This window comes from Xiphophorus couchianus, chromosome 14, assembly GCF_001444195.1.
Source record: "Xiphophorus couchianus chromosome 14, X_couchianus-1.0, whole genome shotgun sequence".
Classification (NCBI taxonomy): Eukaryota; Metazoa; Chordata; class Actinopteri; order Cyprinodontiformes; family Poeciliidae; genus Xiphophorus; species Xiphophorus couchianus.
In genome coordinates, this window is record NC_040241.1 from 12,864,282 (window position 1) to 12,889,993 (window position 25,712).

Below are 25,712 nucleotides of genomic sequence, written 5' to 3' on the forward strand. Positions count from 1 at the left end.
GTTGTAGTTGTTGTTGGAAAAACTGTGGGTGTAGTTAGAGCCGCTGTGGTGGTGGTTGGAGCTGCTGTAGTTGTGGTTGGTGTCTCTGTTGTTGTAGTTGGAGAAACTGTTGTGGTTGAAGCCGCTGTGGTTGTGGTTGGAGCCACAGTGGTTGTAGTTGGAGCAGCTGTGGTTGTGGTTGGAGCAGTTCTTGTTGTGGTTGGAGCCACTGTGGTTGTAGTTGGAGTAGCTGTGGTTGTGGTTGGAGCCACTGTAGTTGTGATTGGTGCCTCTGTTGTTGTGGACGGAGCAGTTGTGGTTGTGGTAGAAGTTGCTGTTGTTGTTGTCGAAGCTGCTGTTGTTGTTGGAGCAGTTGTGGTTGTGGATGGAGCAGCTGTGGTGGTGGTAGGAGTTGCTGTTGTTGTTGTCGAAGCTGCTGTTGTTGTGGTTGGAGCAACTGTTGTTGTGGTCGGAGCAGATGTTGCTGTGGTTGGAGGTACTGTAGTTGAGGTTGGAGAAGCTGTTGTTGTGGTTGGAGGTACTGTAGTTGTGGTTGGAGAAGCTGTTGTGGTTGCAGCAGCTGGGGTTGTGGTTGCAGCCACTGTAGTTGTGGTTGGTGCCTGTGTTGTTGTGGTCGGAGCAGTTGTGGTTGTGGTTGGAGCAGCTGTGGTAGTGGATGGAGTTGCGGTGGTTGTTGTCGGAGTTGCTGTTGTTGTGGTTGGAGCTACTGTTGTGGTTGGAGCTGCTGTGGTTGTGGTTGGTCCAGCTGTTGTGGTTGAATGAATTGTTGTTGTGGTTGAAGCAGCTGTGGTTGTTGTTGGAGTTGCTGTGGTTGTTGTTGGTGCAGCTGTTGTGGTTGAAGGAATTGTTGTTGTGGTTTGAGCAGCTGTGGTTGTGGTTGGAGCTGCTGTGGTTGTGGATGGTGCAGCTGTTGTGGTTGAAGGAATTGTTGTGGTTGGAGCAGCTGTGGTTGTTGTTGGAGCAGCTGTGGTAGTGGATGGAGTTGCTGTGGTTGTGGTCAGAGCTACTGTTGTGGTCGGAGCAGCTGTCGTTGTTGTTGGAGCTGATGTGGATGTGTTTGGTGCAGCTGTTGTGGTTGAAGGAATTGTTGTTGTGGTTGAAGCAGCTGTGGTTGTGGTTGGAGCTGCTGTGGTTGTGGTTGGTGCAGCTGTTGTGGTTGAAGGAATTGTTGTTGTGGTTGGAGCAGCTGTGGTTGTGGTTTGAGCTGCTGTGGTTGTGGTTGGTGCAGCTGTTGTTGTGGTTGGAGCAACTGTTGTTGTGGTTGCAGCTGCTGTGGTTGTGGTTGGAGCTGCTGTTGTTGTGGTTGGTGTCTCTGTTGTTGTGCTTGGAGGTACTGTAGTTGTGGTTAGAGCTTTTGTTGTTGTGGTTGGAGCTGCTGTGGTTGTGGTTGGTGCAGCTGTTGTGGTTGAAGGAATTGTTGTTGTGGTTGAAGCAGCTGTGGTTGTGGTTGGAGCTGCTGTGGTTGTGGTTGGTGCAGCTGTTGTGGTTGAAGGAATTGTTGTTGTGGTTGGAGCAGCTGTGGTTGTGGTTTGAGCTGCTGTGGTTGTGGTTGGTGCAGCTGTTGTTGTGGTTGGAGCAACTGTTGTTGTGGTTGCAGCTGCTGTGGTTGTGGTTGGAGCTGCTGTTGTTGTGGTTGGTGTCTCTGTTGTTGTGCTTGGAGGTACTGTAGTTGTGGTTAGAGCTTTTGTTGTTGTGGTTTGAGCTGCTGTGGTTGTGGTTGGTGCAGCTGTTGTTGTGGTTGGAGCAACTGTTGTTGTGGTTGCAGCTGCTGTGGTTGTGGTTGGAGCTGCTGTTGTTGTGGTTGGTGTCTCTGTTGTTGTGCTTGGAGGTACTGTAGTTGTGGTTAGAGCTTTTGTTGTTGTCGTTGGAGCTGCTGTGGTTGTGGTTGGAGAAACTGTTGTGGTTGCAGCAGCAGTTGTTGATGTGATTGGAGCAACTGTTGTTGAGGCTGGTGTCTCTGTTGTTGTGGTTGGAGCTGCTGTGGTTGCAGTTGGTGCAGCTTTTGTGGTTGAAAGAGTTGTTGTTGTGGTTGGAGCAGCTGTGGTTGTGGTTGGAGCTGCTGTGGTTGTCGTTGGTGCAGCTGTTGTGGTTGAAGGAATTCTTGTTGTGGTTGGTGCAGCTGTTGTGGTTGGAGCAGCTGTGGTTGTGGTTGGAGACGCTGTTGTTGGAGCTGCTGTGGTTGTGGTTGGAGAAGCTGTTGTGGTTGCAGCAGCTGTGGTTGTGGTTGCAGCAACTGTTGTTGTCGTCGGAGCTGCTGTGGTTGTGGTTGGAGAAACTGTTGTGGTTGCAGCTGCTGTGGTTGTGGTTGGAGCTGCTGTTGTTGTGGTTGTTGTCTCTGTTGTTGTGGTTGGAGGTACTGTAGTTGTGGTTAGAGCTTTTGTTGTTGTGGTTGCAGCAGCTGTGGTTGTGGTTGGAGCACCTGTGCTTGTGGTTTGAGCTACTGTTGTTGTGGTTGGAGTAGCTGTGGTTGTGGTTGGAGCTGCTGTTGTTGTGGTTGGTGTCTCTGTTGTTGTGGTTTCTGTGGTTGTGGTCGGAGCTACTGTTGTTGTGGTTGAAGCAGCTGTGGTTGTTGTTGGAGTTGCTGTGGTTGGTGCACCTGTTGTGGTTGAAGGAATTGTTGTGGTTGGAGCAGCTGTGGTTGTTGTTGGAGCACCTGTGGTAGTGGATGGAGTTGCGGTGGTTGTTGTCGGAGTTGCTGTTGTTGTGGTTGGAGCTACTGTTGTGGTTGGAGCTGCTGTGGATGTGGTTGGTGCAGCTGTTGTGGTTGACGGAATTGTTGTTGTGGTTTGAGCAGCTGTGGTTGTGGTTGGAGCTGCTGTGGTTGTGGATGGTGCAGCTGTTGTGGTTGAAGGAATTGTTGTTGTGGTTGAAGCAGCTGTGGTTGTGGTTGGTGCAGCTGTTGTTGTGGTTGGAGCAACTGTTGTTGTGGTTGCAGCTGCTGTGGTTGTGGTTGGAGCTGCTGTTGTTGTGGTTGGTGTCTCTGTTGTTGTGCTTGGAGGTACTGTAGTTGTGGTTAGAGCTTTTGTTGTTGTGGTTGGAGCTGCTGTGGTTGTGGTTGGTGCAGCTGTTGTGGTTGAAGGAATTGTTGTTGCGGTTGGAGCAGCTGTGGTTGTGGTTGGAACAGCTGTGGTTGTGGTTGGAGCTGCTGTGGTTGTGGTTGGTGCAGCTGTGGTAGTGGATGGAGTTTCTGTGGTTGTGGTCGGAGCTACTGTTGTTGTGGTTGAAGCAGCTGTGGTTGTTGTTGGAGTTGCTGTGGTTGGTGCACCTGTTGTGGTTGAAGGAATTGTTGTGGTTGGAGCAGCTGTGGTTGTTGTTGGAGCAGCTGTGGTAGTGGATGGAGTTGCGGTGGTTGTTGTCGGAGTTGCTGTTGTTGTGGTTGGAGCTACTGTTGTGGTTGGAGCTGCTGTGGCTGTGGTTGGTGCAGCTGTTGTGGTTGAAGGAATTGTTGTTGTGGTTGGAGCAGCTGTGGTTGTGGTTGGAGCTGCTGTGGTTGTCGTTGGTGCAGCTGTTGTGGTGGAAGGAATTCTTGTTGTGGTTGGTGCAGCTGTTGTGGTTGGAGCAGCTGTGGTTGTTGTTGGAGACGCTGTTGTTGGAGCAGTTGTGGTTGTCGTCGGAGCTGCTGTGGTTGTGGTTGGAGAAACTGTTGTGGTTGCAGCTGCTGTGGTTGTGGTTGGAGCTGCTGTTGTTGTGGTTGTTGTCTCTGTTGTTGTGGTTGGAGGTACTGTAGTTGTGGTTAGAGGTTTTGTTGTTGTGGTTGCAGCAGCTGTGGTTGTGGTTGGAGCACCTGTGCTTGTGGTTTGAGCTACTGTTGTTGTGGTTGGAGTAGCTGTGGTTGTGGTTGGAGCTGCTGTGGTTGTGGTTGGTGTCTCTGTTGTTGTGGTTGGAGGTACTGTAGTTGTGGTTAGAGCTTTTGTTGTTGTGGTTGGAGCAACTGTGTTTGTGGTAGGAGCTGCCGTTGTTGAGGTTGGTGTCTCTGTTGTTGTGGTTGAAGCTACTGTAGTTGTGGTTGGTGCAGCTGTTGTGGTTGAAGGAATTGTTGTTGTGGTTGAAGCTGCTGTGGTTGTGGTTGGTGCAGCTGTTGTGGTTGAAGGAATTGTTGTTGTGGTTGAAGCTGCTGTGGTTGTGGTTGGTGCAGCTGTTGTGGTTGAAGGAATTGTTGTTGTGGTTGAAGCTGCTGTGGTTGTGGTTGGTGCAGCTGTTGTGGTTGAAGGAGTTGTTGTTGTGGTTGGAGCAGCTGTGGTTGTGGTTGGAGCTGCTGTGGTTGTGGATGGTGCAGCTGTTGTGGTTGAAGGAATTGTTGTGTTTGGAGCAGCTGTGGTTGTTGTTGGAGCAGCTGTGGTAGTGGATGGAGTTGCTGTGGTTGTGGTCAGAGCTACTGTTGTGGTCGGAGCAGCTATCGTTGTTGTTGGAGCTGATGTGGATGTGGTTGGTGCAGCTGTTGTGGTTGAAGGAATTGTTGTTGTGGTTGAAGCAGCTGTGGTTGTGGTTGGAGCTGCTGTGGTTGTGGTTGGTGCAGCTGTTGTGGTGGAAGGAATTGTTGTTGTGGTTGAAGCAGCTGTGGTTGTGGTTGGAGCAGCTGTGGTAGTGGATGGAGTTGCTGTGGTTGTGGTCGGAGCTACTGTTGTGGTCGGAGCAGCTGTCGTTGTTGTTGGAGCTGATGTGGATGTGGTTGGTGCAGCTGTTGAGGTTGACGGAATTGTTGTTGTGGTTGGAGCAGCTGTGGTTATGGTTGGAGCAACTGTTGTTGTCGTCGGAGCTACTGTTGTTGTGGTTGGAACAACCTTTGTTGTGGTCGGAGCTGCTGTGGTTGTGGTTGGAGCAACTGTTGTGGTTGCAGCCGATGTGGTTGTGGTTGGGGCTGCTGTTGTTGTGGTTGGAGCTAATGTCATGGTTAGAGCTACTGTAGTTGTGGTTGGAGCTTCTGTTGTTGTGGTTGGAGCAACTGTTGTTGTGGTTGCAGCTGCTGTGGTTGTGGTTGGAGCTGCTGTTGTTGTGGTTGGTGTCTCTGTTGTTGTGGTTGGAGGTACTGTAGTTGTGGTTAGAGCTTTTGTTGTTGTGGTTGGACCTGCTGTGGTTGTGGTTGGTGCAGCTGTTGTGGTTGAAGGAATTGTTGTTGTGGTTGGAGCAGCTGTGGTTGTGGTTGGAACAGCTGTGGTTGTGGTTGGAGCTGCTGTGGTTGTGGTTGGTGTAGCTGTGGCAGTGGATGGAGTTGCTGTGGTTGTGGTCGGAGCTACTGTTGTTGTGGTTGGAGCAGCTGTGGTTGTTGTTGGAGCAGCTGTGGTAGTGGATGGAGTTGCTGTGGTTGTTGTCGGAGTTGCTGTTGTTGTGGTTGGAGCTACTGTTGTGGTTGGAGCTGCTGGGGTTGTGGTTGAAGCAGCTGTGGTTGTGGTTGGAGCTGCTGTGGTTGTGGTTGGTGCAGCTGTTGTGGTTGAAGGAATTGTTGCTGTGGTTGGAGCAGCTGTGGTTGTGGTTGGAGCTGCTGTGGTTGTGGTTGGTGCAGCTGTTGTGGTTGAAGGAATTGTTGTGGTTGGAGCAGTTGTGGTTGTGGTCGGAGCTGCTGTGGTTGTGGTTGGAGAAACTGTTGTGGTTGCAGCTGCTGTGGTTGTGCTTGGAGCTGCTGTTGTTGTGGTTGGAGGTACTGTAGATGTGGTTAGAGCTTTTGTTGTTGTGGTTGGAGCAGCTGTAGTTGTGGTTGGAGCTGCCGTTGTTGAGGTTGGTGTCTCTGTTGTTGTGGTTAGAGCTTCTGTTGTTGTGGTTGGTATAGCTGTTGTGGTTGAAGGAATTGTTGTTGTGGTTGGAGCAGCTGTGGTTGTGGTTTGAGCTGCTGTGGTTGTGGTTGGTGCAGCTGTTGTGGTTGAAGGAATTGTTGTTGTGGTTGGAGCAGCTGTGGTTGTGGTTGGAGCAGCTGTGGTTGTGGATGGTGCAGCTGTTGTGGTTGAAGGAATTGTTGTTGTGGTTGGAGCAGCTGTGGTTGTGGTTGGAGCAGCTGTGGTTGTGGTTGGAGCTGCTGTGGTTGTGGATGGTGCAGCTGTTGTGGTTGAAGGAATTGTTGTGGTTGGAGCAGCTGTGGTTGTTGTTGGAGCAGCTGTGGTAGTGGATGGAGTTGCTGTGGTTGTGGTCGGAGCTACTGTTGTGGTCGGAGCAGCTGTCGTTGTTGTTGGAGCTGATGTGGATGTGGTTGGTGCAGCTGTTGTGGTTGAAGGAATTGTTGTTGTGGTTGAAGGAATTGTTGTTGTGGTTGGAGCAGCTGTGGTTGTTGTTGGAGCAGCTGTGGTAGTGGATGGAGTTGCTGTGGTTGTGGTCGGAGCTACTGTTGTGGTCGGAGCAGCTGTGGTTGTGGTTTGAGCTGCTGCGGTTGTGGTTGGTGCAGCTGTTGTGGTTGAAGGAATTGTTGTTGTGGTTGGAGCAGCTGTGGTTGTGGTTGGTGTTGCTGTGGTTGTGGTTGGTGCAGCTGTTGTGGTTGAAGGAATTGTTGTGGTTGGAGCAGCTGTTTTTGTTGTTGAAGCAGCAGTGGTAGTGGATGGAGTTGCTGTGGTTGTTGTCGGAGTTGCTGTTGTTGTTGTCAGAGCTACTGTTGTTGTGGTTGGAGCTTCTGTTGTTGTGGTTGGTGCAGCTGTGGTTTTGGTTGGTGCAGCTGTTGTGGTTGAAGAAGCTGTTGTGGTTGCAGCAGCTGTGGTTGCGGTTGGAGCTACTGTTGTTGTGGTTGGAACAACCTTTGTTGTGGTCGGAGCTGCAGTGGTTGTGGTTCGAGCAACTGTTGTGGTTGCAGCCGATGTGGTTGTGGTTGGAGCTGCTGTTGTTGTGGTTGGTGTCTCTGTTGTTGTGGTTGCAGCTACTGTAGTTGTGGTTAGAGCTTTTGTTGTTGTGGTTGGAGCTGCTGTGGTTGTGGTTGGTGCAGCTGTTGTGGTTGAAGGAATTGTTGTTGTGGTTGGAGCAGCTGTGGTTGAGGTTGGTGTCTCTGTTGTTGTGGTTGCAGCTACTTTAGTTGTGGTTAGAGCTTCTGTTGTTGTGGTTGGAGCTGCTGTGGTTGTGGTTGGTGCAGCTGTTGTGGTCGAAGGAATTGTTGTTGTGGTTGGAGCAGCTGTTGTTGTGGTTGGAGCTGCTGTGGTTGTGGTTGGTGCAGCTGTTGTGGTTGAAGGAATTGTTGTGGTTGGAGCAGCTGTGGTTGTGGTTGGAGCTGATGTGGTTGTGGTTGGTGCAGCTGTTGTGGATGGAGCTGCTGTGGTTGTGGTTGGAGAAGCTGTTGTGGTTGCAGCAGCTGTGGTTGTGGTTGGAGCAACTGTTGTTGTCATCGGAGCTACTGTTGTTGTGGTTGGAGCTGATGTGGTTGTGGTTGGAGCAACTGTTGTGGTTGCAGCCGCTGTGGTTGTGGTTGGTGTCTCTGTTGTTGTGGTTGGAGCTGCTGTGGTTGTGGTTGGTGCAGCTGTTGTCGTTGGTGCAAACGTGGTTGTCGATACTGTGGTTGCAGTTTTACAGAAATATTAGTTATGCAGTTTCTTATAATTCTGAAAATAAAAAAAATCCTTGGATATCCTTACTTTCATGGATATTCCTCTAATTTTGGTAGTGTCTTAAGAATACAGAATTACATTTTTTATGGATGTTTATTACTTTGCTTACCATAGTCTTCAACAGCAACCGATGATGTTTCCACCGAGAATTCAGTTATGTTTCCTGCCTCATTGATTAAAACATTTTTGATTTCTAGATTACTAGGAACATCTGTTGCTTGAAAATCGAGGTCCAGCGTGTTGATAACTGATCCTCTTCTGCAAATATCGAGACACAAAATCTCATTTATACAAAAGTCTCATTTAGAACGAGTAAATGTGTTTTTTTTTATATTTCAGTACCTGAATGAGACAATAATCATTCTCAAGAATGACGAAAATGCTTGTTCGTAGAGGGGATGAAGCTGCAAAGAAATTATGTAAAATTAATTACTTGCTCTCTGTTTTACAATGTTATAACTCAGAATTTAAAGCAATAAAAACATAAAAACAATGCATTATCATGACTCATCTGATTTCAATTGAAGTGTTGAAAATTCTTTGTATATTTTTATGACACTATTTTATTTTGGCAATGAAGCTGAATTCCATATCGCCACATACTTTAAACAGCTCCTACCGCAACTATTTATCCGGCCCTCAAGACTGTAGAGTATGGCCAAAAAAAGAGAATGAATCTTAAAATAAAGCAAGTAAAGCAACCCAACCTTTTTTTTTTTAAGAAAAGGGAGGTTTTTCATTGTAGATTCCAAACATAAAAAAGATTTTGCAAGGTAGCTATATGAAAAAAGTGGATCTTGTTATGGAATTCTTTTTGGCTCAGTACAACAAATTTATTCTCAGTTATAAGATCATAATTTAGGGTCACCTTTTTAAATTGCTTGCTATAATAAGCCAAATTAGTAAATTCAATAACAGTTGATTTGAGGTGCAGTAAAGTCAGTAAAAATCTGGATAACCATTTTTCTATTTATAATAAAAGCTTGGTTTTAAAAAGACAAACACTTTTGTTGTTCCTAACTTTTTCCATTATGAGAAAATTATGATAGTAATACATTTGTCCTGATTTAAGAATCAATAGTCAATTTGGATGGGCCAAATTTCTGTCATTCTCAAACTGCTTTGGTGTGTGCAAACTCAGTCCAAGAACCACAAGCGGCCCGAAGGCCACACTTTGGACACCCCTGTATTATAGGGCCATAATAATCAAATACGTTTTTTGCGTTGCATCAAATTACAATCTGAAAATATGTTAAATATTTAATTTTAAGACATACTCATGATATACTGAGAAAGGTATAACTCAGTAATAGTTAGTTAATGGGTAGTTTTATCAATACATTTCGCCATTACAGGCCCTTTGAGAATATTTAAGATCTTGAAGTGGCCCAACATTAGAATGAGCTTGACACTCATGCTTTAAAAGATCATTTCAATCCATTTATCAATTGTATATACTTGCTAATTCTTACTGAATTAGGGTACTGTTGCCGATCTGATTGTAAAGTAGGGACTTACTACTCCAAGATGATAGTACCAGGAATCTAACACAATGAACTACTGCTATAAAAATAATATAGAATAAAATGTGTTATCTGAATTTAAAAAAAAACGTACAAACGATGGGAAGATTAAGAAAATAAAACTTACACGATTCCACAAAATTTGGGACCGTTGGCTGAAAGCAACTGAAGAATCAATTTCAAGTTCGCTGGAAAATGTATCATCAGGAGACCTAAAGGTCATTCGGCGTACAACCTTTTTCATTTCAGTTGTGCTAACGGTAGTTGTTGCGGTTGTAGAAACTGTTATAGATGCTGTGGTTGTGGTTGGAGCAGCTGATGTTGTGGTTTGGGCAACTGTGGATGTGGTTGGGGAAGCTGTTGTTGTTTGAGCCACAGTAGTTGTGGTTGGAGCAGGTGTTGTTGTGGCTGGAGCAGCTGTAGTTGTGGTTGGAGCTGCCATGGTTGTTGTTGGAGCAGCAGTGGTTGTGGTTGGAGCTGCTGTTGCTGTAGTTGGTGCAGCTGTTGTTGTGGTTGGAGCACCTGTAGTTGTGGTTGGTGCAGCTGTTGTTGGAGCAGCAGTGGTTGTGGTTGGAGCCGTCGTGGTTGTTGTTGGAGCTGCCATAGTTGTTGTTGGAGTAGCTGTGGTTGTTACTGCTGTGGTTGCAGCTGCTGTGGTTGTGGTTGGAGACACTGTTGTAGTTGGAGCTGCTGTGGTTGTGGTTGGGGTTGGAGCCACAGTGGTTGTGGTTGGAGCCGCTGTGGATGTAGATGGAGGAACTGTGGTTATGGTTGGAGCCGATGTGGTTGTAGTTGATCCAGCTGTTGTTGTGGTTGGAGCCCCTGTGGTTGTGGTTGGAGCAGCTGTGGTTGTGGTTGGAGCCTCTGTGGTTGTAGTTTGAGCATCTGTAGTTGTAGTTGGAACAGCAGTGGTTGTGGTTGGAGCCACTGAGGTTGTGGTTAGAGCCTCTGTGGTTGTAGTTGGAGCAGCTGTAGTTATGGTTGGAGCAAGTGTAGTTGGAGCCTCTGTGGTTGTAGTTGGAGCAGCTGTGGTTGTGGTTGGAGAAGCCGTTGTGATTGGGGCTGCTGTTGTTGTGGTCAGAGCTGCTGTAGTTGTAGTTGGCCCACCTGTAGTTGTGGTTGGAGCTTCTATTGTTGTGGTTGGAGCAGGTGTTGCTGTGGTTGGAGTAGGTGTTGTTGTTGTTGGAGCTGCCGTAGATGTTGTTGGAGCAGCAGTGGTTGCGGTTGGAGCCGTCGTGGTTGTTGTTGGAGCTGCCATAGTTGTTGTTGGAGTAGCAGTGGTTGTGGTTGTTACTGCTGTGGTTGGAGCTGCTGTGGTTGTGGTTGGAGACACTGTTGTTGTACTTGGATCTGTTGTGGTTGTTGTTGGAGCCGCTGTGGTTGTGGTCGGAGCCACTGTGGTTGTGGTTCCAACCAGATGAACAGCTGTTGTTGTGGTTGGAGCAGCTGTTGTTGTGGTTGGAGCGGCTGTGGTTGTGGTTGGAGCTGCTGTTGTTGTGGTTGGAGCAGCTGTTGTTGTGGTAGGAGCAGCTGTTAATGTGGTTGGAGCTGTTGAGGTTGTGGTCGGAGCCGCTGTTGTGGTTGGAGCGGCTGTGGTTGTGGTTGGAGCGGCTGTGGTTGTGGTTGGAGAAGCTGTGGTTGTAGTTGGAGCCGTTGTGGTTGTGGTTGGAGCCGTTGTGGTTGTGGTTGGAGCAGCTGTTGTTGTGGTTGGAGCTGCTGTTGTTGTGGTTCGAGCAGCTGTGGTTGTCGTTGGAGCAACTGTAGTTGTAGTTGGAGCCGTTGTGGCTGTGGTTGGAGCTGTTGAGGTTGTGGTCGGAGCCGCTGTTGTGGTTGGAGCCGCTGTGGTTGTGGTTGGAGAAGCTGTGGTTGTAGTTGGAGCCGTTGTGGTTGGAGCCGTTGTGGTTGTGGTTGGAGCAACTGTTGTTGTGGTTGGAGCCGCTGTTGTTGTAGATGGAGCAGCTGTTGTTGTGGTTCGAGCAGCTGTGGTTGTCGTTGGAGCAACTGTAGTTGTAGTTGGAGCCGTTGTGGTTTTGGTTGGAGCTGTTGAGGTTGTGGTCGGAGCCGCTGTTGTGGTTGGAGCGGCTGTGGCTGTGGTTGGAGCTGCTGTGGTTGTGGTTGGAGAAGCTGTGGTTGTAGTTGGAGCCGTTGTGGTTGTGGTTGGAGCCGTTGTGGTTGTGGTTGGAGCAACTGTTGTTGTGGTTGGAGCTGCTGTTGTTGTAGTTGGAGCAGCTGTTGTTGTGGTTGCAGCAGCTGTTGTTGTGGTTGGAGTCGCTGTGGTTGTGGTTGGAGCCGCCGTGGTTGTGGTTGGAGCCGCTGTGGTTGTGGTTCGAGCAGCTGTGGTTGTAGTTGGAGCCGTTGTGGTTGTGGTTGGAGCTTCTGTGGTTGTAGTTGGAGAAGCTGTAGTTGTAAGTGGAGCAGCTTTGGTTGTCGTTGGAGCAACTGTAGTTGTAGTTGGAGTAGCTGTCACTGTGGTTGGAGCAACTGTGGTTGTGGTTGTAACAGCTGTAGTTGTGGTTGGTGTAGCTGTTGTGGTGGTTGGAGCAGGTGTTGTCGTTGGAGGTGCCGTAGTTCTTGAAGTAGCAGTGGTTGCGGTAGGAGCCGTCGTGGTTGTTGTTGGAGCCGCTGTGGTTGTGGTTGGAGCCGATGTGGTTCTGGTTGGGGCCATTGTGGTTGTGGTTGGAGCTTCCGTGGTTGTGGTTGTGGTTGTTGTAGTTGGAGCAGTGGTGGTTGTGGTTGGAGCTGTTGTGATTGTAGTTGGAGCCTCTGTGGTTGTAGTTGGAGCAGCTGTTGTTGTGGTTTGTACTGCTGTGGTTGTGGTTGGAGCAGGTGTTGCTGTGGTTGGAGTAGGTGTTGTTGTTGTTGTTGGAGCTGCCATAGATGTTGTTGGAGCAGCAGTGGTTGTGGTTGGAGCCTTCGTGGTTGTGGTTGGACCCGCTGTGGTTGTGGTTCGAGCAGCTGTGGTTGTAGTTGGAGCCGTTGTGGTTGTGGTTGGAGCTTCTGTGGTTGTAGTTGGAGCAGCTGTAGTTGTAGGTGGAGGAGCTGTGGTTGTCGTTGGAGCCGTTGTGGTTGCTGTTGGAGCTGCCATAGTTGTTGTTGGAGTAGCAGTGGTTGTGGTTGTTACTGCTGTGGTTGGAGCTGCTGTGGTTGTGGTTGGAGACACTGTTGTTGTACTTGGATCTGTTGTGGTTGTGGTTGGAGCCGCTGTTGTTGTGGTTGGAGCAGCTGTTAATGTGGTTGGAGCTGTTGAGGTTGTGGTCGGAGCCGCTGTTGTGGTTGGAGCGGCTGTGGTTGTGGTTGGAGAAGCTGTGGTTGTAGTTGGAGCCATTGTGGTTGTGGTTGGAGCCGTTGTGGTTGTGGTTGGAGCAACTGTTGTTGTGGTTGGAGTTGCTGTTGTTGTGGATGGAGCCGCTGTTGTTGTGGTTGGAGCCGCTGTGGTTGTGGTTGGAGGAAGTGTGGTCGTCGTTGGAGCCGATGTGGTTGTGGTTGGAGCCTCTGTGGTTGTAGTCGGAGCCTCTGTGGTTGTGGTCGGAGCCGCTGTGGTTGTCGTTGGAGCCGCTGTTGTTGTGGTCGGAGCAGCGGTGGTTGTGGTTGGAGCCGCTGTTGTTGTGGTTGGAGCCGCTGTTGTTGTGGTTGGAGCATCTGTGGTTGTGGTTGGAGCCTCTGTGGTTGTAGTTTGAGCATCTGTAGTTGTAGTTGGAGCAGCAGTGGTTGTGGTTGGAGCCACTGTGGTTGTGGTTAGAGCCTCTGTGGTTGTAGTTGGAGCAGCTGTAGTTATGGTTGGAGCAAGTGTAGTTGGAGCCTCTGTGGTTGTAGTTGGAGCAGCTGTGGTTGTGGTTGGAGCAGCTGTTGTGGTTGGAGTGGCTGTGGTTGTGGTTGGAGCTGCTGTTGTTGTGGTTGGAGCTGTTGAGGTTGTGGTCGGAGCCGCTGTTGTGGTTGGAGCGGCTGTGGTTGTAGTTGGAGTCGTTGTGGTTGTGGTTGGAGCAACTGTGGTTGTGATTGGAGCCGTTTTGGTTGTGGTTGTAGCAGCTGTGGTTGTGGTTGTAGCAGCTGTTGTTGTGGTTGGAGCGGCTGTGGTTGTGGTTGTAGCTGTTGTGGTTGTGGTTGGAGCGGCTGTTGTTGTGGTTGGAGCCGCTGTTGTTGTGGTTGGAGCCGCTGTAGTTGTGGTTGGAGCAGCTGTTGTTGTGGTTGTAGCAGCTGTGGTTGTGGTTGCAGCCGCTGTTGATGTGGTTACAGTTGTTGTGGTTGGAGAGCCTGTTGTTGTGGTTGGAAAAGTTGTTGTTGTGGTTGGAGCTGCTGTGGTTGTTGTTGTAGCAACTGTGGTTGTGGTTGTAGCAGCTGTGGTTGTGGTTTTAGCGGCTGTGGTTGTGGTTGTAGCTGTTGTGGTTGTGGTTGGAGCGGCTGTGGTTTGAGCCGCTGTTGTTGTGGTTGGAGCCACTGTGGTTGTGGTTGGAGCTTCTGTGGTTGTTGTTGGAGCAGCTGTGGTTGTGGTTGGAGACACTGTTGTTGTAGTTGGAGCAACTGTGGATGTGGTTGGAGATTCTGTGGTTGTGGTTGTAACACCTGTAGCTGTGGTTGGTGAAGATGTTGTGGTGGTTGGAGCAGGTGTTGTCGTTGGAGGTGCCGTAGTTGTTGAAGCAGCAGTGGTTGTGGTTGGAGTCGTCGTGGTTGTGGTTGGAGCTGCCGTAGTTGTTGTTGGAGTAGCAGTGGTTGTGGTTGTTTCTGCTGTGGTTGGACCTGCTGTGGTTCTGGTTGGAGCCTCTGTGGTTGTAGTTGGAACAGCTGTAGTTGTAGTTGGAGCCACTGATCTTGTGGTTGGAGCAGGTGATGTTGTTGTTGGAGCAGCAGTGGTTGTGGTTGGAGGTACTGTGGTTGTAGTTGGCGTCGCTGTGGTTGTGGTTGGAGCAGCTGTGGTTGTGGTTGGAGCCGCTGTGGTTGTGGTTGGAGAAGCTGTGGTTGTAGTTGTAGCCGTTGTGGTTGTGGTTGGAGCCGTTGTGTTTGTGGTTGGAGCAACTGTTGTTGTGGTTGGAGCCGCTGTTGTTGTAGTTGGAGCAGCTGTTGTTGTGGTTGCAGCAGCTGTTGTTGTGGTTGGAGTCACTGTGGTTGTGTTTGGAGCCGTTGTGGTTGTGGTTGGAGCTTCTGTGGTTGTAGTTGGAGTAGCTGTCACTGTGGTTAGAGCCACTGTAGTTGTCGTTGGAGCAGTTGTGGTTGTGGTTGGAGCAACTGTGGTTGTGGTTGTAACAGCTGTAGTTGTGGTTGGTGAAGCTGTTGTGGTGGTTGGAGCAGGTGTTGTCGTTGGAGGTGCCGTAGTTGTTGAAGTAGCAGTGGTTGTGGTTGGAGCCGTCGTGGTTGTTGTTGGAGCCGCTGTGGTTCTGGTTGGGGCCACTGTGGTTGTGGTTGGAGCTTCCGTGGTTGTGGTTGTGGTTGTTGTAGTTGGAGCAGTGGTGGTTGTGGTTGGAGCTGTTGTGATTGTAGTTGGGGCCTCTGTGGTTGTAGTTGGAGCAGCTGTAGTTGTGGTTTGTACTGCTGTGGTTGTGGTTGGAGCAGATGTGGTTGTTGTCAGAGCTGCTGTAGTTGTAGTTGGCCCACCTGTAGTTGTGGTTGGAGCTTCTATTGTTGAGGTTGGAGTAGGTGTTGTTGTTGTTGGAGCTGCCGTAGATGTTGTTGGAGCAGCAGTGGTTGTGGTTGGAGCCGTCGTGGTTGTTGTTGGAGCTGCCATAGTTGTTGTTGGAGTAGCAGTGGTTGTGGTTGTTACTGCTGTGGTTGGAGCAGCTGTTGTTGTAGTTGGAGCAGCTGTTGTGGTTGGAGCAGCTGTTGTTGTGGTTGGAGCTGCTGTTGTTGTGGATTGAGCCGCTGTTGTTGTGGTTGGAGCCGCTGTGGTTGTGGTTGGAGCCGCTGTGGTTGTGGTTGGAGCAGCTGTTGTTGTGGTTGGAGCAGCTGTTGTTGTGGTTGGAGCTGCTGTTGTTGTGGATTGAGCCGCTGTGGTTGTGGTTGGAGCCGCTGTGGTTGTGGTTGGAGCAACTGTTGTTGTGGTTGGAGCCGTTGTGGTTGTGGTTGGAGCAGCTGTTGTTGTTGTTGGAACTGCCGTTGTTGTTGTTGGAACAGCTGTGGTTGTGGTTGGGCTTGGAGCCACAGTGGTTGTGGTTAGAGCCTCTGTGGTTGTAGTTGGAGCAGCTGTAGTTGTAGTTTGAGCAGCTGTAGTTATGGTTGGAGCAAGTGTAGTTGGAGCCTCTGTGGTTGTAGTTGGAGCAGCTGTAGTTGTGGTTGGAGCAGATGTGGTTGTGGTCGGAACAGCTGTGGTTGTTGTTAGAGCTGCTGTGGTTGTGGTTGGAGCCACAGTGGATGTGGTTGGAGCCACTGTGGTTGTGGTTGGAGGTACTGTGGTTGTAGTTGGCGTCGCTGTGGATGTGGTTGGAGCAGCTGTGGTTGTGGTTGGAGCCGCTGTGGATGTAGTTGGAGGAAGTGTGGTTGTGGTCGGAGCCGCTGTGGTTGTCGTTGGAGCCGCTGTTGTTGTGGTCGGAGCAGCGGTGGTTGTGGTTGGAGCCGCTGTTGTTGTGGTTGGAGCCGCTGTTGTTGTGGTTGGAGCAGCTGTAGTTGTGGTTGGAGCAGGTGTTGTTGTTGTTGGAACTGCCGTTGTTGTTGTTGGAACAGCTGTGGTTGGGGTTGTGGTTGGAGCCACAGTGGTTGTGGTTAGAGCCTCTGTGGTTGTAGTTGGAGCAGCTGTAGTTGTAGTTTGAGCAGCTGTAGTTATGGTTGGAGCAAGTGTAGTTGGAGCCTCTGTGGTTGTTGTTAGAGCTGCTGTGGTTGTGGTTGGAGCCACGGCGGTTGTGGTTGGAGCCACAGTGGATGTGGTTGGAGCCACTGTGGTTGTGGTTGGAGGTACTGTGGTTGTAGTTGGGGTCGTTGTGGTTGGAGCAGCTGTGGTTGTGGTTGGAGCCGCTGTGGATGTAGTTGGAGGAAGTGTGGTTGTGGTCGGAGCAGCTGTGGTTGTCGTTGGAGCCGCTGTTGTTGTGGTCGGAGCAGCGGTGGTTGTGGTTGGAGCCGCTGTTGTTGTGGTTGGAGCCGCTGTTGTTGTGGTTGGAGCAGCTATGGTTGTGGTTGGAGCCTCTGTGGTTGTAGTTTGAGCATCTGTAGTTGTAGTTGGAGCAGCAGTGGTTGTGGTTGGAGCCACTGTGGTTGTTGTTGGAGCAACTGTTGTTGTGGTTGGAGCAGCTGTGGTTGTGGTTGGAGCCGCTGTGGATGTAGTTGGAGGAAGTGTGGTTGTGGTCGGAGCCGCTGTGGTTGTCGTTGGAGCCGCTGTTGTTGTGGACGGAGCAGCGGTGGTTGTGGTTGGAGCCGCTGTTGTTGTGGTCGGAACAGCTATGGTTGTGGTTGGAGCCTCTGTGGTTGTAGTTTGAGCATCTGTAGTTGTAGTTGGAGCAGCAGTGGTTGTGGTTGGAGCCACTGTGGTTGTTGTTGGAGCAACTGTTGTTGTGGTTGGAGCCACTGTTGTTGTAGTTGGAGCAGCTGTTGTTGTGGTTGGAGCAGCTGTTGTTGTGGTTGGAGCTGCTGTTGTTGTGGATTGAGCCGCTGTTGTTGTGGTTGGAGCCGCTGTGGTTGTGGTTGGAGCCGCTGTGGTTGTGGTTGGAGCAACTGTTGTTGTGGTTGGAGCCGTTGTGGTTGTGGTTGGAGCAACTGTGGTTGTGATTGGAGCCGTTGTGGTTGTGGTTGGAGCAACTGTTGTTGTAGTTGGAGCCGCTGTGGTTGTTGTTGAAGCAGCTGTTGTTGTGGTTGGAGCAGCTGTTGTGGTTATAGCTGCTGTTGTTGTGGTTGGAGCAGCTGTTGTTGTGATTGGAGCCGTTGTGGTTGTGGTTGTAGCAACTGTTGTTGTGGTTGGAGCCGCTGTGGTTGTCGTTGGAGCCGCTGTTGTTGTGGTCGGAGCAGCGGTGGTTGTGGTTGGAGCCGCTGTTGTTGTGGTTGGAGCATCTGTAGTTGTAGTTGGAGCAGCAGTGGTTGTGGTTGGAGCCACTGTGGTTGTGGTTAGAGCCTCTGTGGTTGTAGTTGGAGCAGCTGTAGTTATGGTTGGAGCAAGTGTAGTTGGAGCCTCTGTGGTTGTAGTTGGAGCTGCTGTTGTTGTGGTTGGAGCTGTTGAGGTTGTGGTCGGAGCCGCTGTTGTGGTTGGAGCGGCTGTGGTTGTGGTTGGAGCCGCTGTGGTTGTGGTTGGAGAAGCTGTTGTTGTAGGTGGAGCCGTTGTGGTTGTGGTTGGAGCCGTTGTGTTTGTGGTTGGAGCAACTGTTGTTGTGGTTGGAGCCGCTGTTGTTGTGGTTGGAGCCGCTGTGGTTGTGGTTGGAGCCGCTGTGGTTGTGGTTGGAGCAACTGTTGTTGTGGTTGGAGCCGTTGTGGTTGTGGTTGGAGCAACTGTGGTTGTGATTGGAGCCGTTGTGGTTGTGGTTGGAGCAACTGTTGTTGTGGTTGGAGCCGCTGTGGTTGTTGTTGAAGCAGCTGTTGTTGTGGTTGGAGCAGCTGTTGTGGTTATAGCTGCTGTTGTTGTGGTTGGAGCAGCTGTTGTTGTGATTGGAGCCGTTGTGGTTGTGGTTGGAGCCGCTGTTGTTGTGGTTGGAGCAGCTGTAGTTGTGGTTGGAGCAGGTGTTGTTGTTGTTGGAACTGCCGTTGTTGTTGTTGGAACAGCTGTGGTTGTGGTTGTGGTTGGAGCCACAGTGGTTGTGGTTAGAGCTTCTGTGGTTGTAGTTGGAGCAGCTGTAGTTGTAGTTTGAGCAGCTGTAGTTATGGTTGGAGCAAGTGTAGTTGGAGCCTCTGTGGTTGTAGTTGGAGAAGCTGTAGTTGTGGTTGGAGCAGATGTGGTTGTGGTCGGAACAGCTGTGGTTGTTGTTAGAGCTGCTGTGGTTGTGGTTGGAGCCACGGCGGTTGTGGTTGGAGCCACAGTGGATGTGGTTGGAGCCACTGTGGTTGTGGTTGGAGGTACTGTGGTTGTAGTTGGCGTCGCTGTGGTTGTGGTTGGAGCAGCTGTGGTTGTGGTTGGAGCCGCTGTGGATGTAGTTGGAGGAAGTGTGGTTGTGGTCGGAGCCGCTGTGGTTGTCGTTGGAGCCGCTGTTGTTGTGGTCGGAGCAGCGGTGGTTGTGGTTGGAGCCGCTGTTGTTGTGGTTGGAGCCGCTGTTGTGGTTGGAGCAGCTGTGGTTGTGGTTGGAGCCTCTGTGGTTGTAGTTTGAGCATCTGTAGTTGTAGTTGGAGCAGCAGTGGTTGTGGTTGGAGCCACTGTGGTTGTGGTTAGAGCCTCTGTGGTTGTTGTTGGAGCAGCTGTAGTTATGGTTGGAGCAAGTGTAGTTGGAGCCTCTGTGGTTGTAGTTGGAGCTGCTGTTGTTGTGGTTGGAGCTGTTGAGGTTGTGGTCGGAGCCGCTGTTGTGGTTGGAGCGGCTGTGGTTGTGGTTGGAGCCGCTGTGGTTGTGGTTGGAGAAGCTGTTGTTGTAGTTGGAGCCGTTGTGGTTGTGGTTGGAGCCGTTGTGTTTGTGGTTGGAGCAACTGTTGTTGTGGTTGGAGCCGCTGTTGTTGTGGTTGGAGCCGCTGTGGTTGTGGTTGGAGCCGCTGTGGTTGTGGTTGGAGCAACTGTTGTTGTGGTTGGAGCCGTTGTGGTTGTGGTTGGAGCAACTGTGGTTGTGATTGGAGCCGTTGTGGTTGTGGTTGGAGCAACTGTTGTTGTGGTTGGAGCCGCTGTGGTTGTTGTTGAAGCAGCTGTTGTTGTGGTTGGAGCAGCTGTTGTGGTTATAGCTGCTGTTGTTGTGGTTGGAGCAGCTGTTGTTGTGATTGGAGCCGTTGTGGTTGTGGTTGTAGCAACTGTTGTTGTGGTTGGAGCCGCTGTGGTTGTAGTTGGAGCCGCTGTGGATGTAGTTGGAGGACGTGTGGTTGTGGTCGGAGCCGCTGTGGTTGTCGTTGGAGCCGCTGTTGTTGTGGTCGGAGCAGCGGTGGTTGTGGTTGGAGCCGCTGTTGTTGTGGTTGGAGCCGCTGTTGTTGTGGTTGGAGCAGCTGTAGTTGTGGTTGGAGCAGGTGTTGTTGTTGTTGGAACTGCCGTTGTTGTTGTTGGAACAGCTGTGGTCGTGGTTGTGGTTGGAGCCACAGTGGTTGTGGTTAGAGCTTCTGTGGTTGTAGTTGGAGCAGCTGTAGTTGTAGTTTGAGCAGCTGTAGTTATGGTTGGAGCAAGTGTAGTTGGAGCCTCTGTGGTTGTAGTTGGAGCAGCTGTAGTTGTGGTTGGAGCAGATGTGGTTGTGGTCGGAACAGCTGTGGTTGTTGTTAGAGCTGCTGTGGTTGTGGTTGGAGCCACGGCGGTTGTGGTTGGAGCCACAGTGGATGTGGTTGGAGCCACTGTGGTTGTGGTTGGAGGTACTGTGGTTGTAGTTGGCGTCGCTGTTGTTGTGGTTGGAGCAGCTGTGGTTGTGGTTGGAGCCGCTGTGGATGTAGTTGGAGGAAGTGTGGTTGTGTTCGGAGCCGCTGTGGTTGTCGTTGGAGCCGCTGTTGTTGTGGTCGGAGCAGCGGTGGTTGTGGTTGGAGCCGCTGTTGTTGTGGTTGGAGCCGCTGTTGTTGTGGGTAGAGCAGCTGTGGTTGTGGTTGGAGCCTCTGTGGTTGTAGTTTGAGCATCTGTAGTTGTAGTTGGAGCAGCAGTGGTTGTGGTTGGAGCCACTGTGGTTGTGGTTAGAGCCTCTGTGGTTGTAGTTGGAGCAGCTGTAGTTATGGTTGGAGCAAGTGTAGTTGGAGCCTCTGTGGTTGTAGTTGGAGCTGCTGTTGTTGTGGTTGGAGCTGTTGAGGTTGTGGTCGGAGCCGCTGTTGTGGTTGGAGCGGCTGTGGTTGTGGTTGGAGCCGCTGTGGTTGTGGTTGGAGAAGCTGTTGTTGTAGTTGGAGCCGTTGTGGTTGTGGTTTGAGCCGTTGTGTTTGTGGTTGGAGCAACTGTTGTTGTGGTTGGAGCCGCTGTTGTTGTAGTTGGAGCAGCTGTTGTTGTGGTTGCAGCAGCTGTTGTTGTGGTTGGAGTCACTGTGGTTGTGGTTGGAGCAGCTGTGGTTGTGGTTGGAGCCGCTGTGGTTGTGGTTCGAGCAGCTGTGGTTGTAGTTGGAGCCGTTGTGGTTGTGGTTGGAGCTTCTGTGGTTGTAGTTGGAGTAGCTGTCACTGTGGTTAGAGCCACTGTGGTTGTCGTTGGAGGAGTTGTGGTTGTGGTTGGAGCAACTGTGGTTGTGGTTGTAACAGCTGTAGTTGTGGTTGGTGAAGCTGTTGTGGTGGTTGGAGCAGGTGTTGTCGTTGGAGGTGCCGTAGTTGTTGAAGTAGCAGTGGTTGTGGTTGGAGCCGTCGTGGTTGTTGTTGGAGCCGCTGTGGTTCTGGTTGGGGCCACAGTGGTTGTGGTTGGAGCTTCCGTGGTTGTGGTTGTGGTTGTTGTAGTTGGAGCAGTGGTGGTTGTGGTTGGAGCTGTTGTGATTGTAGTTGGAGCCTCTGTGGTTGTAGTTGGAGCAGCTGTAGTTGTGGTTTGTACTGCTGTGGTTGTGGTTGGAGCAGATGTGGTTGTTGTCAGAGCTGCTGTAGTTGTAGTTGGCCCACCTGTAGTTGTGGTAGGAGCTTCTATTGTTGTGGTTGGAGCAGGTGTTGCTGTGGTTTGAGTAGGTGTTGTTGTTGTTGGAGCTGCCGTAGATGTTGTTGGAGCAGCAGTGGTTGTGGTTGGAGCCGTCGTGGTTGTTGTTGGAGCTGCCATAGTTGTTGTTGGAGTAGCAGTGGTTGTGGTTGTTACTGCTGTGGTTGGAGCTGCTGTGGTTGTGGTTGGAGACACTGTTGTTGTACTTGGATCTGTTGTGGTTGTGGTTGGAGCCGCTGTGGTTGTGGTCGGAGCCACTGTGGTTGTGGTTACAACCAGATGAACAGCTGTTGTTGTGGTTGGAGCAGCTGTTATGGTTGGAGCGGCTGTGGTTGTGGTTGGAGCTGCTGTTGTTGTGGTTGGAGCAGCTGTTGTTGTGGTTGGAGCAGCTGTTAATGTGGTTGGAGTTGTTGAGGTTGTGGTCGGAGCCGCTGTTGTGGTTGGAGCGGCTGTGGTTGTGGTTGGAGCCGCTGTGGTTGTGGTTGGAGAAGCTGTGGTTGTAGTTGGAGCCGTTGTGGTTGTGGTTGGAGCCGTTGTGGTTGTTGTTGGAGCAACTGTTGTTGTGGTTGGAGCCACTGTTGTTGTAGTTGGAGCTGCTGTTGTTGTGGATTGAGCCGCTGTTGTTGTGGTTGGAGCCGCTGTGGTTGTGGTTGGAGCCGCTGTGATTGTGGTTGGAGCAACTGTTGTTCTGGTTGGAGCCGCTGTGGTTGTTGTTGAAGCAGCTGTTGTTGTGGTTGGAGCAACTGTTGTTGTGGTTGGAGCCGCTGTGGTTGTTGTTGAAGCAGCTGTTGTTGTGATTGGAGCCGTTGTGGTTGTGGTTGGAGCAACTGTTGTTGTGGTTGGAGCCGCTGTGGTTGTAGTTGGAGCAGCTGTAGTTGTGGTTGGAGCAGGTATTGTTGTTGTTGGAACTGCCGTTGTTGTTGTTGGAACAGCTGTGGTTGTGGTTCGGGTTGGAGCCACAGTGGTTATGGTTAGAGCCTCTGTGGTTGTAGTTGGAGCAGCTGTAGTTGTAGTTTGAGCAGCTGTAGTTATGGTTGGAGCAAGTGTAGTTGGAGCCTCTGTGGTTGTAGTTGGAGCAGCTGTAGTTGTGGTTGGAGCAGATGTGGTTGTGGTCGGAACAGCTGTGGTTGTTGTTAGAGCTGCTGTGGTTGTGGTTGGAGCCACGGCGGTTGTGGTTGGAGCCACAGTGGATGTGGTTTGAGCCACTGTGGTTGTGGTTGGAGGTACTGTGGTTGTAGTTGGCGTCGCTGTGGTTGTGGTTGGAGCCGCTGTGGATGTAGTTGGAGGAAGTGTGGTTGTGGTCGGAGCCGCTGTGGATGTCGTTGGAGCCGCTGTTGTTGTGGTCGGAGCAGCGGTGGTTGTGGTTGGAGCCGCTGTTGTTGTGGTTGGAGCAGCTGTAGTTGTGGTTGGAGCAGGTGTTGTTGTTCTTGGAACTGCCGTTGTTGTTGTTGGAACAGCTGTGGTTGTGGTTGGGGTTGGAGCCACAGTGGTTGTGGTTAGAGCCTCTGTGGTTGTAGTTGGAGCAGCTGTAGTTGTAGTTTGAGCAGCTGTAGTTATGGTTGGAGCAAGTGTAGTTGGAGCCTCTGTGGTTGTAGTTGGAGCAGCTGTAGTTGTGGTTGGAGCAGATGTGGTTGTGGACGGAACAGCTGTGGTTGTACTTGGAGCAGCTGTGGTTGTGGTTGGAGAAGCTGTTGTGATTGGTGCTGCTGTTGTTGTGGTTGGAGCAGCTGTTGTTGTGGTTGGAGTTGCTGTGGTTGTGGTTGGAGCTGCTGTTGTTGTGGTTGGAGCTGTTGAGGTTGTGGTCGGAGCCGCTGTTGTGGTTGGAGCGGCTGTGGGTGTGGTTGGAGCGGCTGTGGTTGTGGTTGGAGAAGCTGTGGTTGTAGTTGGAGCCGTTGTGGTTGTGGTCGGAACAGCTGTGGTTGTTGTTAGAGCTGCTGTGGTTGTGGTTGGAGCCACGGCGGTTGTGGTTGGAGCCACAGTGGATGTGGTTGGAGCCACTGTGGTTGTGGTTGGAGGTACTGTGGTTGTAGTTGGCGTCGCTGTGGTTGTGGTTGGAGCCGCTGTGGATGTAGTTGGAGGAAGTGTGGTTGTGGTCGGAGCCGCTGTGGTTGTCGTTGGAGCCGCTGTTGTTGTGGTCGGAGCAGCGGTGGTTGTGGTTGGAGCCGCTGTTGTGGTTGGAGCCGCTGTTGTTGTGGTTGGAGCAGCTGTGGTTGTGGTTGGAGCCTCTGTGGTTGTAGTTTGAGCATCTGTAGTTGTAGTTGGAGCAGCAGTGATTGTGGTTGGAGCCACTGTGGTTGTGGTTAGAGCCTCTGTGGTTGTAGTTGGAGCAGCTGTAGTTATGGTTGGAGCAAGTGTAGTTGGAGCTGCTGTTGTTGTGGTTGGAGCTGTTGAGGTTGTGGTCGGAGCCGCTGTTGTGGTTGGAGCGGCTGTGGTTGTGGTTGGAGCCGCTGTGGTTGTGGTTGGAGAAGCTGTGGTTGTAGTTGGAGCCGTTGTGGTTGTGGTCGGAACAGCTGTGGTTGTTGTTAGAGCTGCTGTGGTTGTGGTTGGAGCCACGGCGGTTGTGGTTGGAGCCACAGTGGATGTGGTTGGAGCCACTGTGGTTGTGGTTGGAGGTACTGTGGTTGTAGTTGGCGTCGCTGTGGTTGTGGTTGGAGCCGCTGTGGATGTAGTTGGAGGAAGTGTGGTTGTGGTCGGTGCCGCTGTGGTTGTCGTTGGAGCCGCTGTTGTTGTGGTCGGAGCAGCGGTGGTTGTGGTTGGAGCCGCTGTTGTTGTGGTTGGAGCCGCTGTTGTTGTGGTTGGAGCCGCTGTTGTTGTGGTTGGGGTTGGAGCCACAGTGGTTGTGGTTAGAGCCTCTGTGGTTGTAGTTGGAGCAGCTGTAGTTGTAGTTTGAGCAGCTGTAGTTATGGTTGGAGCAAGTGTAGTTGGAGCCTCTGTGGTTGTAGTTGGAGCAGCTGTAGTTGTGGTTGGAGCAGATGTGGTTGTGGTCGGAACAGCTGTGGTTGTTGTTAGAGCTCCTGTGGTTGTGGTTGGAGCCACGGCGGTTGTGCTTGGAGCCACAGTGGATGTGGTTGGAGCCACTGTGGTTGTGGTTGGAGGTACTGTGGTTGTAGTTGGCGTCGCTGTGGTTGTGGTTGGAGCCGCTGTGGATGTAGTTGGAGGAAGTGTGGTTGTGGTCGGAGCCGCTGTGGTTGTCGTTGGAGAAGCTGTGGTTGTAGTTGGAGCCGTTGTGGTTGGAGCCGGTGTGTTTGTGGTTGGAGCAACTGTTGTTGTGGTTGGAGCCGATGTGGTTGTGGTTGGAGCCTCTGTGGTTGTGGTTGGAGCCTCTGTGGTTGTCGTCGGAGCCGCTGTTGTTGTGGTCGGAGCAGCGGTGGTTGTGGTTGGAGCCGCTGTTGTTGTGGTTGGAGCCGCTGTTGTTGTCGTTGGAGCAGCTGTGGTTGGAGTTGTTGTTGTTGTGGTTGCAGGTGCTGTAATATTTATTGCATTTACAAAATGTGAACAGCTTAGAAGAACTGAAAAAGATTTCAGTTCTTCTAAGCTGTTCTCAAAAAGCTTAGAAGTCATAAGTTCTCAAAAAGATTTTTAGAATATTATGTTGATCCAACTAATTCCTTCATATTTATTGAACAGTGTTTGTTTTCATTTGTCCTTTGCATAAATATTCAATTTTCTTAAATTAGTTTATTCCTCTTACCTGGGTCACTAATAGCAACCGTATCTGCTAGTACGTTGAATTCCGTGATGTTTGAAGCCTCATTAACCAAAATGTCTTTAATTAGTGTATCATTAGGAGAAGATGATGACTGAAATTCAAGGTCCACAGAGTTGATAATTGATCCAGCACTGCAAATGTATGAGCATAATTAGTTATTGTCTACAAGTGCCTTCCTACAAAAGTTTATAATTTCTTGAGCAAACTACAAAGAAATTACCTGAATCTCATGGCTCCAGTCTTTTGGAATGAGGGGAAAGATCTTCTGAAAAGTGGGTCAAGCTACGTGGAGAAAATAAGAATGTTAAGTGTACAATTTTAAAAAATGTTTTTTTCTGGATATCGCTAGATATAAACATTACTATAATTAATATATTTTGTTGTATTGATTTCAATAGAAATTCTACATACTCCTCTAAATGAAAAAGAATGAAAGTATACGGTGTGATGTTTGAGGAAAATTAAGACTACATTCTAGGTAAGCAATACAATTTATAATATTTATAAGATACATATGTATTTTTTAATTTAGAATAAAACTTTACTCACATCTTCAAGTTGAAGAGATACACAAAATATTTATATTCATATAAAAAGATATTAATTTATGAAGCAGAATTCATTTTTATAAAAATTACAATGAACACTGTTTTGGAAGTAAGAAATGTAAACATACTCGATTCATTATATGTCCAGAGCGTGTTTGGAATCCTGATGATGATGGGTCTCCCAAATCAGAGGTGAATACTTCATCAGACTTAAAAATCAGTTGTTTTATTAATGCTGGAGCTGCTATAGTTGTGGTTGGAGCAGCTGTAGTGATAATTGGAGCAGCTGTTGTAGTTGGAGCTTCTCTGATTGTAGTTGGAGCCACTGTTGTTGTGGTTCCAACCAGATGAACAGCTGTTGTTGTGGTTGGAGCACCTGTTGTTGTGGTTGGAGCGGCTGTGGTTGTGGTTGGAGCTGCTGTTGTTGTGGTTGGAGCAGCTGTTGTTGTGGTTGGAGCTGTTGAGGTTGTGGTCGGAGCCGCTGTTGTGGTTGGAGCGGCTGTGGTTGTGGTTGGAGCCGCTGTGGTTGTGGTTGGAGCCGTTGTGGTTGTGGTTGGAGCAACTGTTGTTGTGGTTGGAGCCGCTGTTGTTGTAGTTGGAGCAGCTGTTGTTGTGGTTAGAGTTGGAGCAGCTGTTGTTGTGGTTGGAGCTGCTGTTGTTGTGGTTGGAGCAGCTGTTGTTGTGGTTGGAGCCGTTGTGGTTGGAGCAGCTGTTGTTGTGGTTGGAGCAGCTGTTGTTGTGGTTGGAGCAGCTGTGGTTGTGGTTGGAGCCGCTGTTGTTGTGGTTACAGCTGTTGTGGTTGGAGCGCCTGTTGTTGTGGTT

General features: G+C 50.2%; 1 protein-coding gene and 1 long non-coding RNA gene across 2 annotated transcripts; one reads left to right on the forward strand and one right to left on the reverse strand.

Moving 5' to 3' along the window:
• Nucleotides 1-632: 632 nt before the first annotated feature.
• LOC114157872 (integumentary mucin C.1-like) lies at nucleotides 633-25,157 on the reverse strand (the record flags this gene model as incomplete). Its single annotated transcript, XM_028039042.1, has 5 exons — nucleotides 25,019-25,157; nucleotides 24,563-24,624; nucleotides 24,325-24,473; nucleotides 23,313-23,731; nucleotides 633-665 (listed from the first exon to the last, which is right to left on the reverse strand). Coding segments are annotated over exons 1-5 (672 nt in total), but the record flags the coding sequence as incomplete, so codon positions are not given.
• LOC114157751 (uncharacterized) lies at nucleotides 10,142-10,533 on the forward strand. The gene is made up of 3 exons (XR_003598255.1): nucleotides 10,142-10,183; nucleotides 10,247-10,266; nucleotides 10,499-10,533. It is a non-coding gene; the product is annotated as an uncharacterized LOC114157751 (long non-coding RNA).
• Nucleotides 25,158-25,712: the final 555 nt, after the last annotated feature.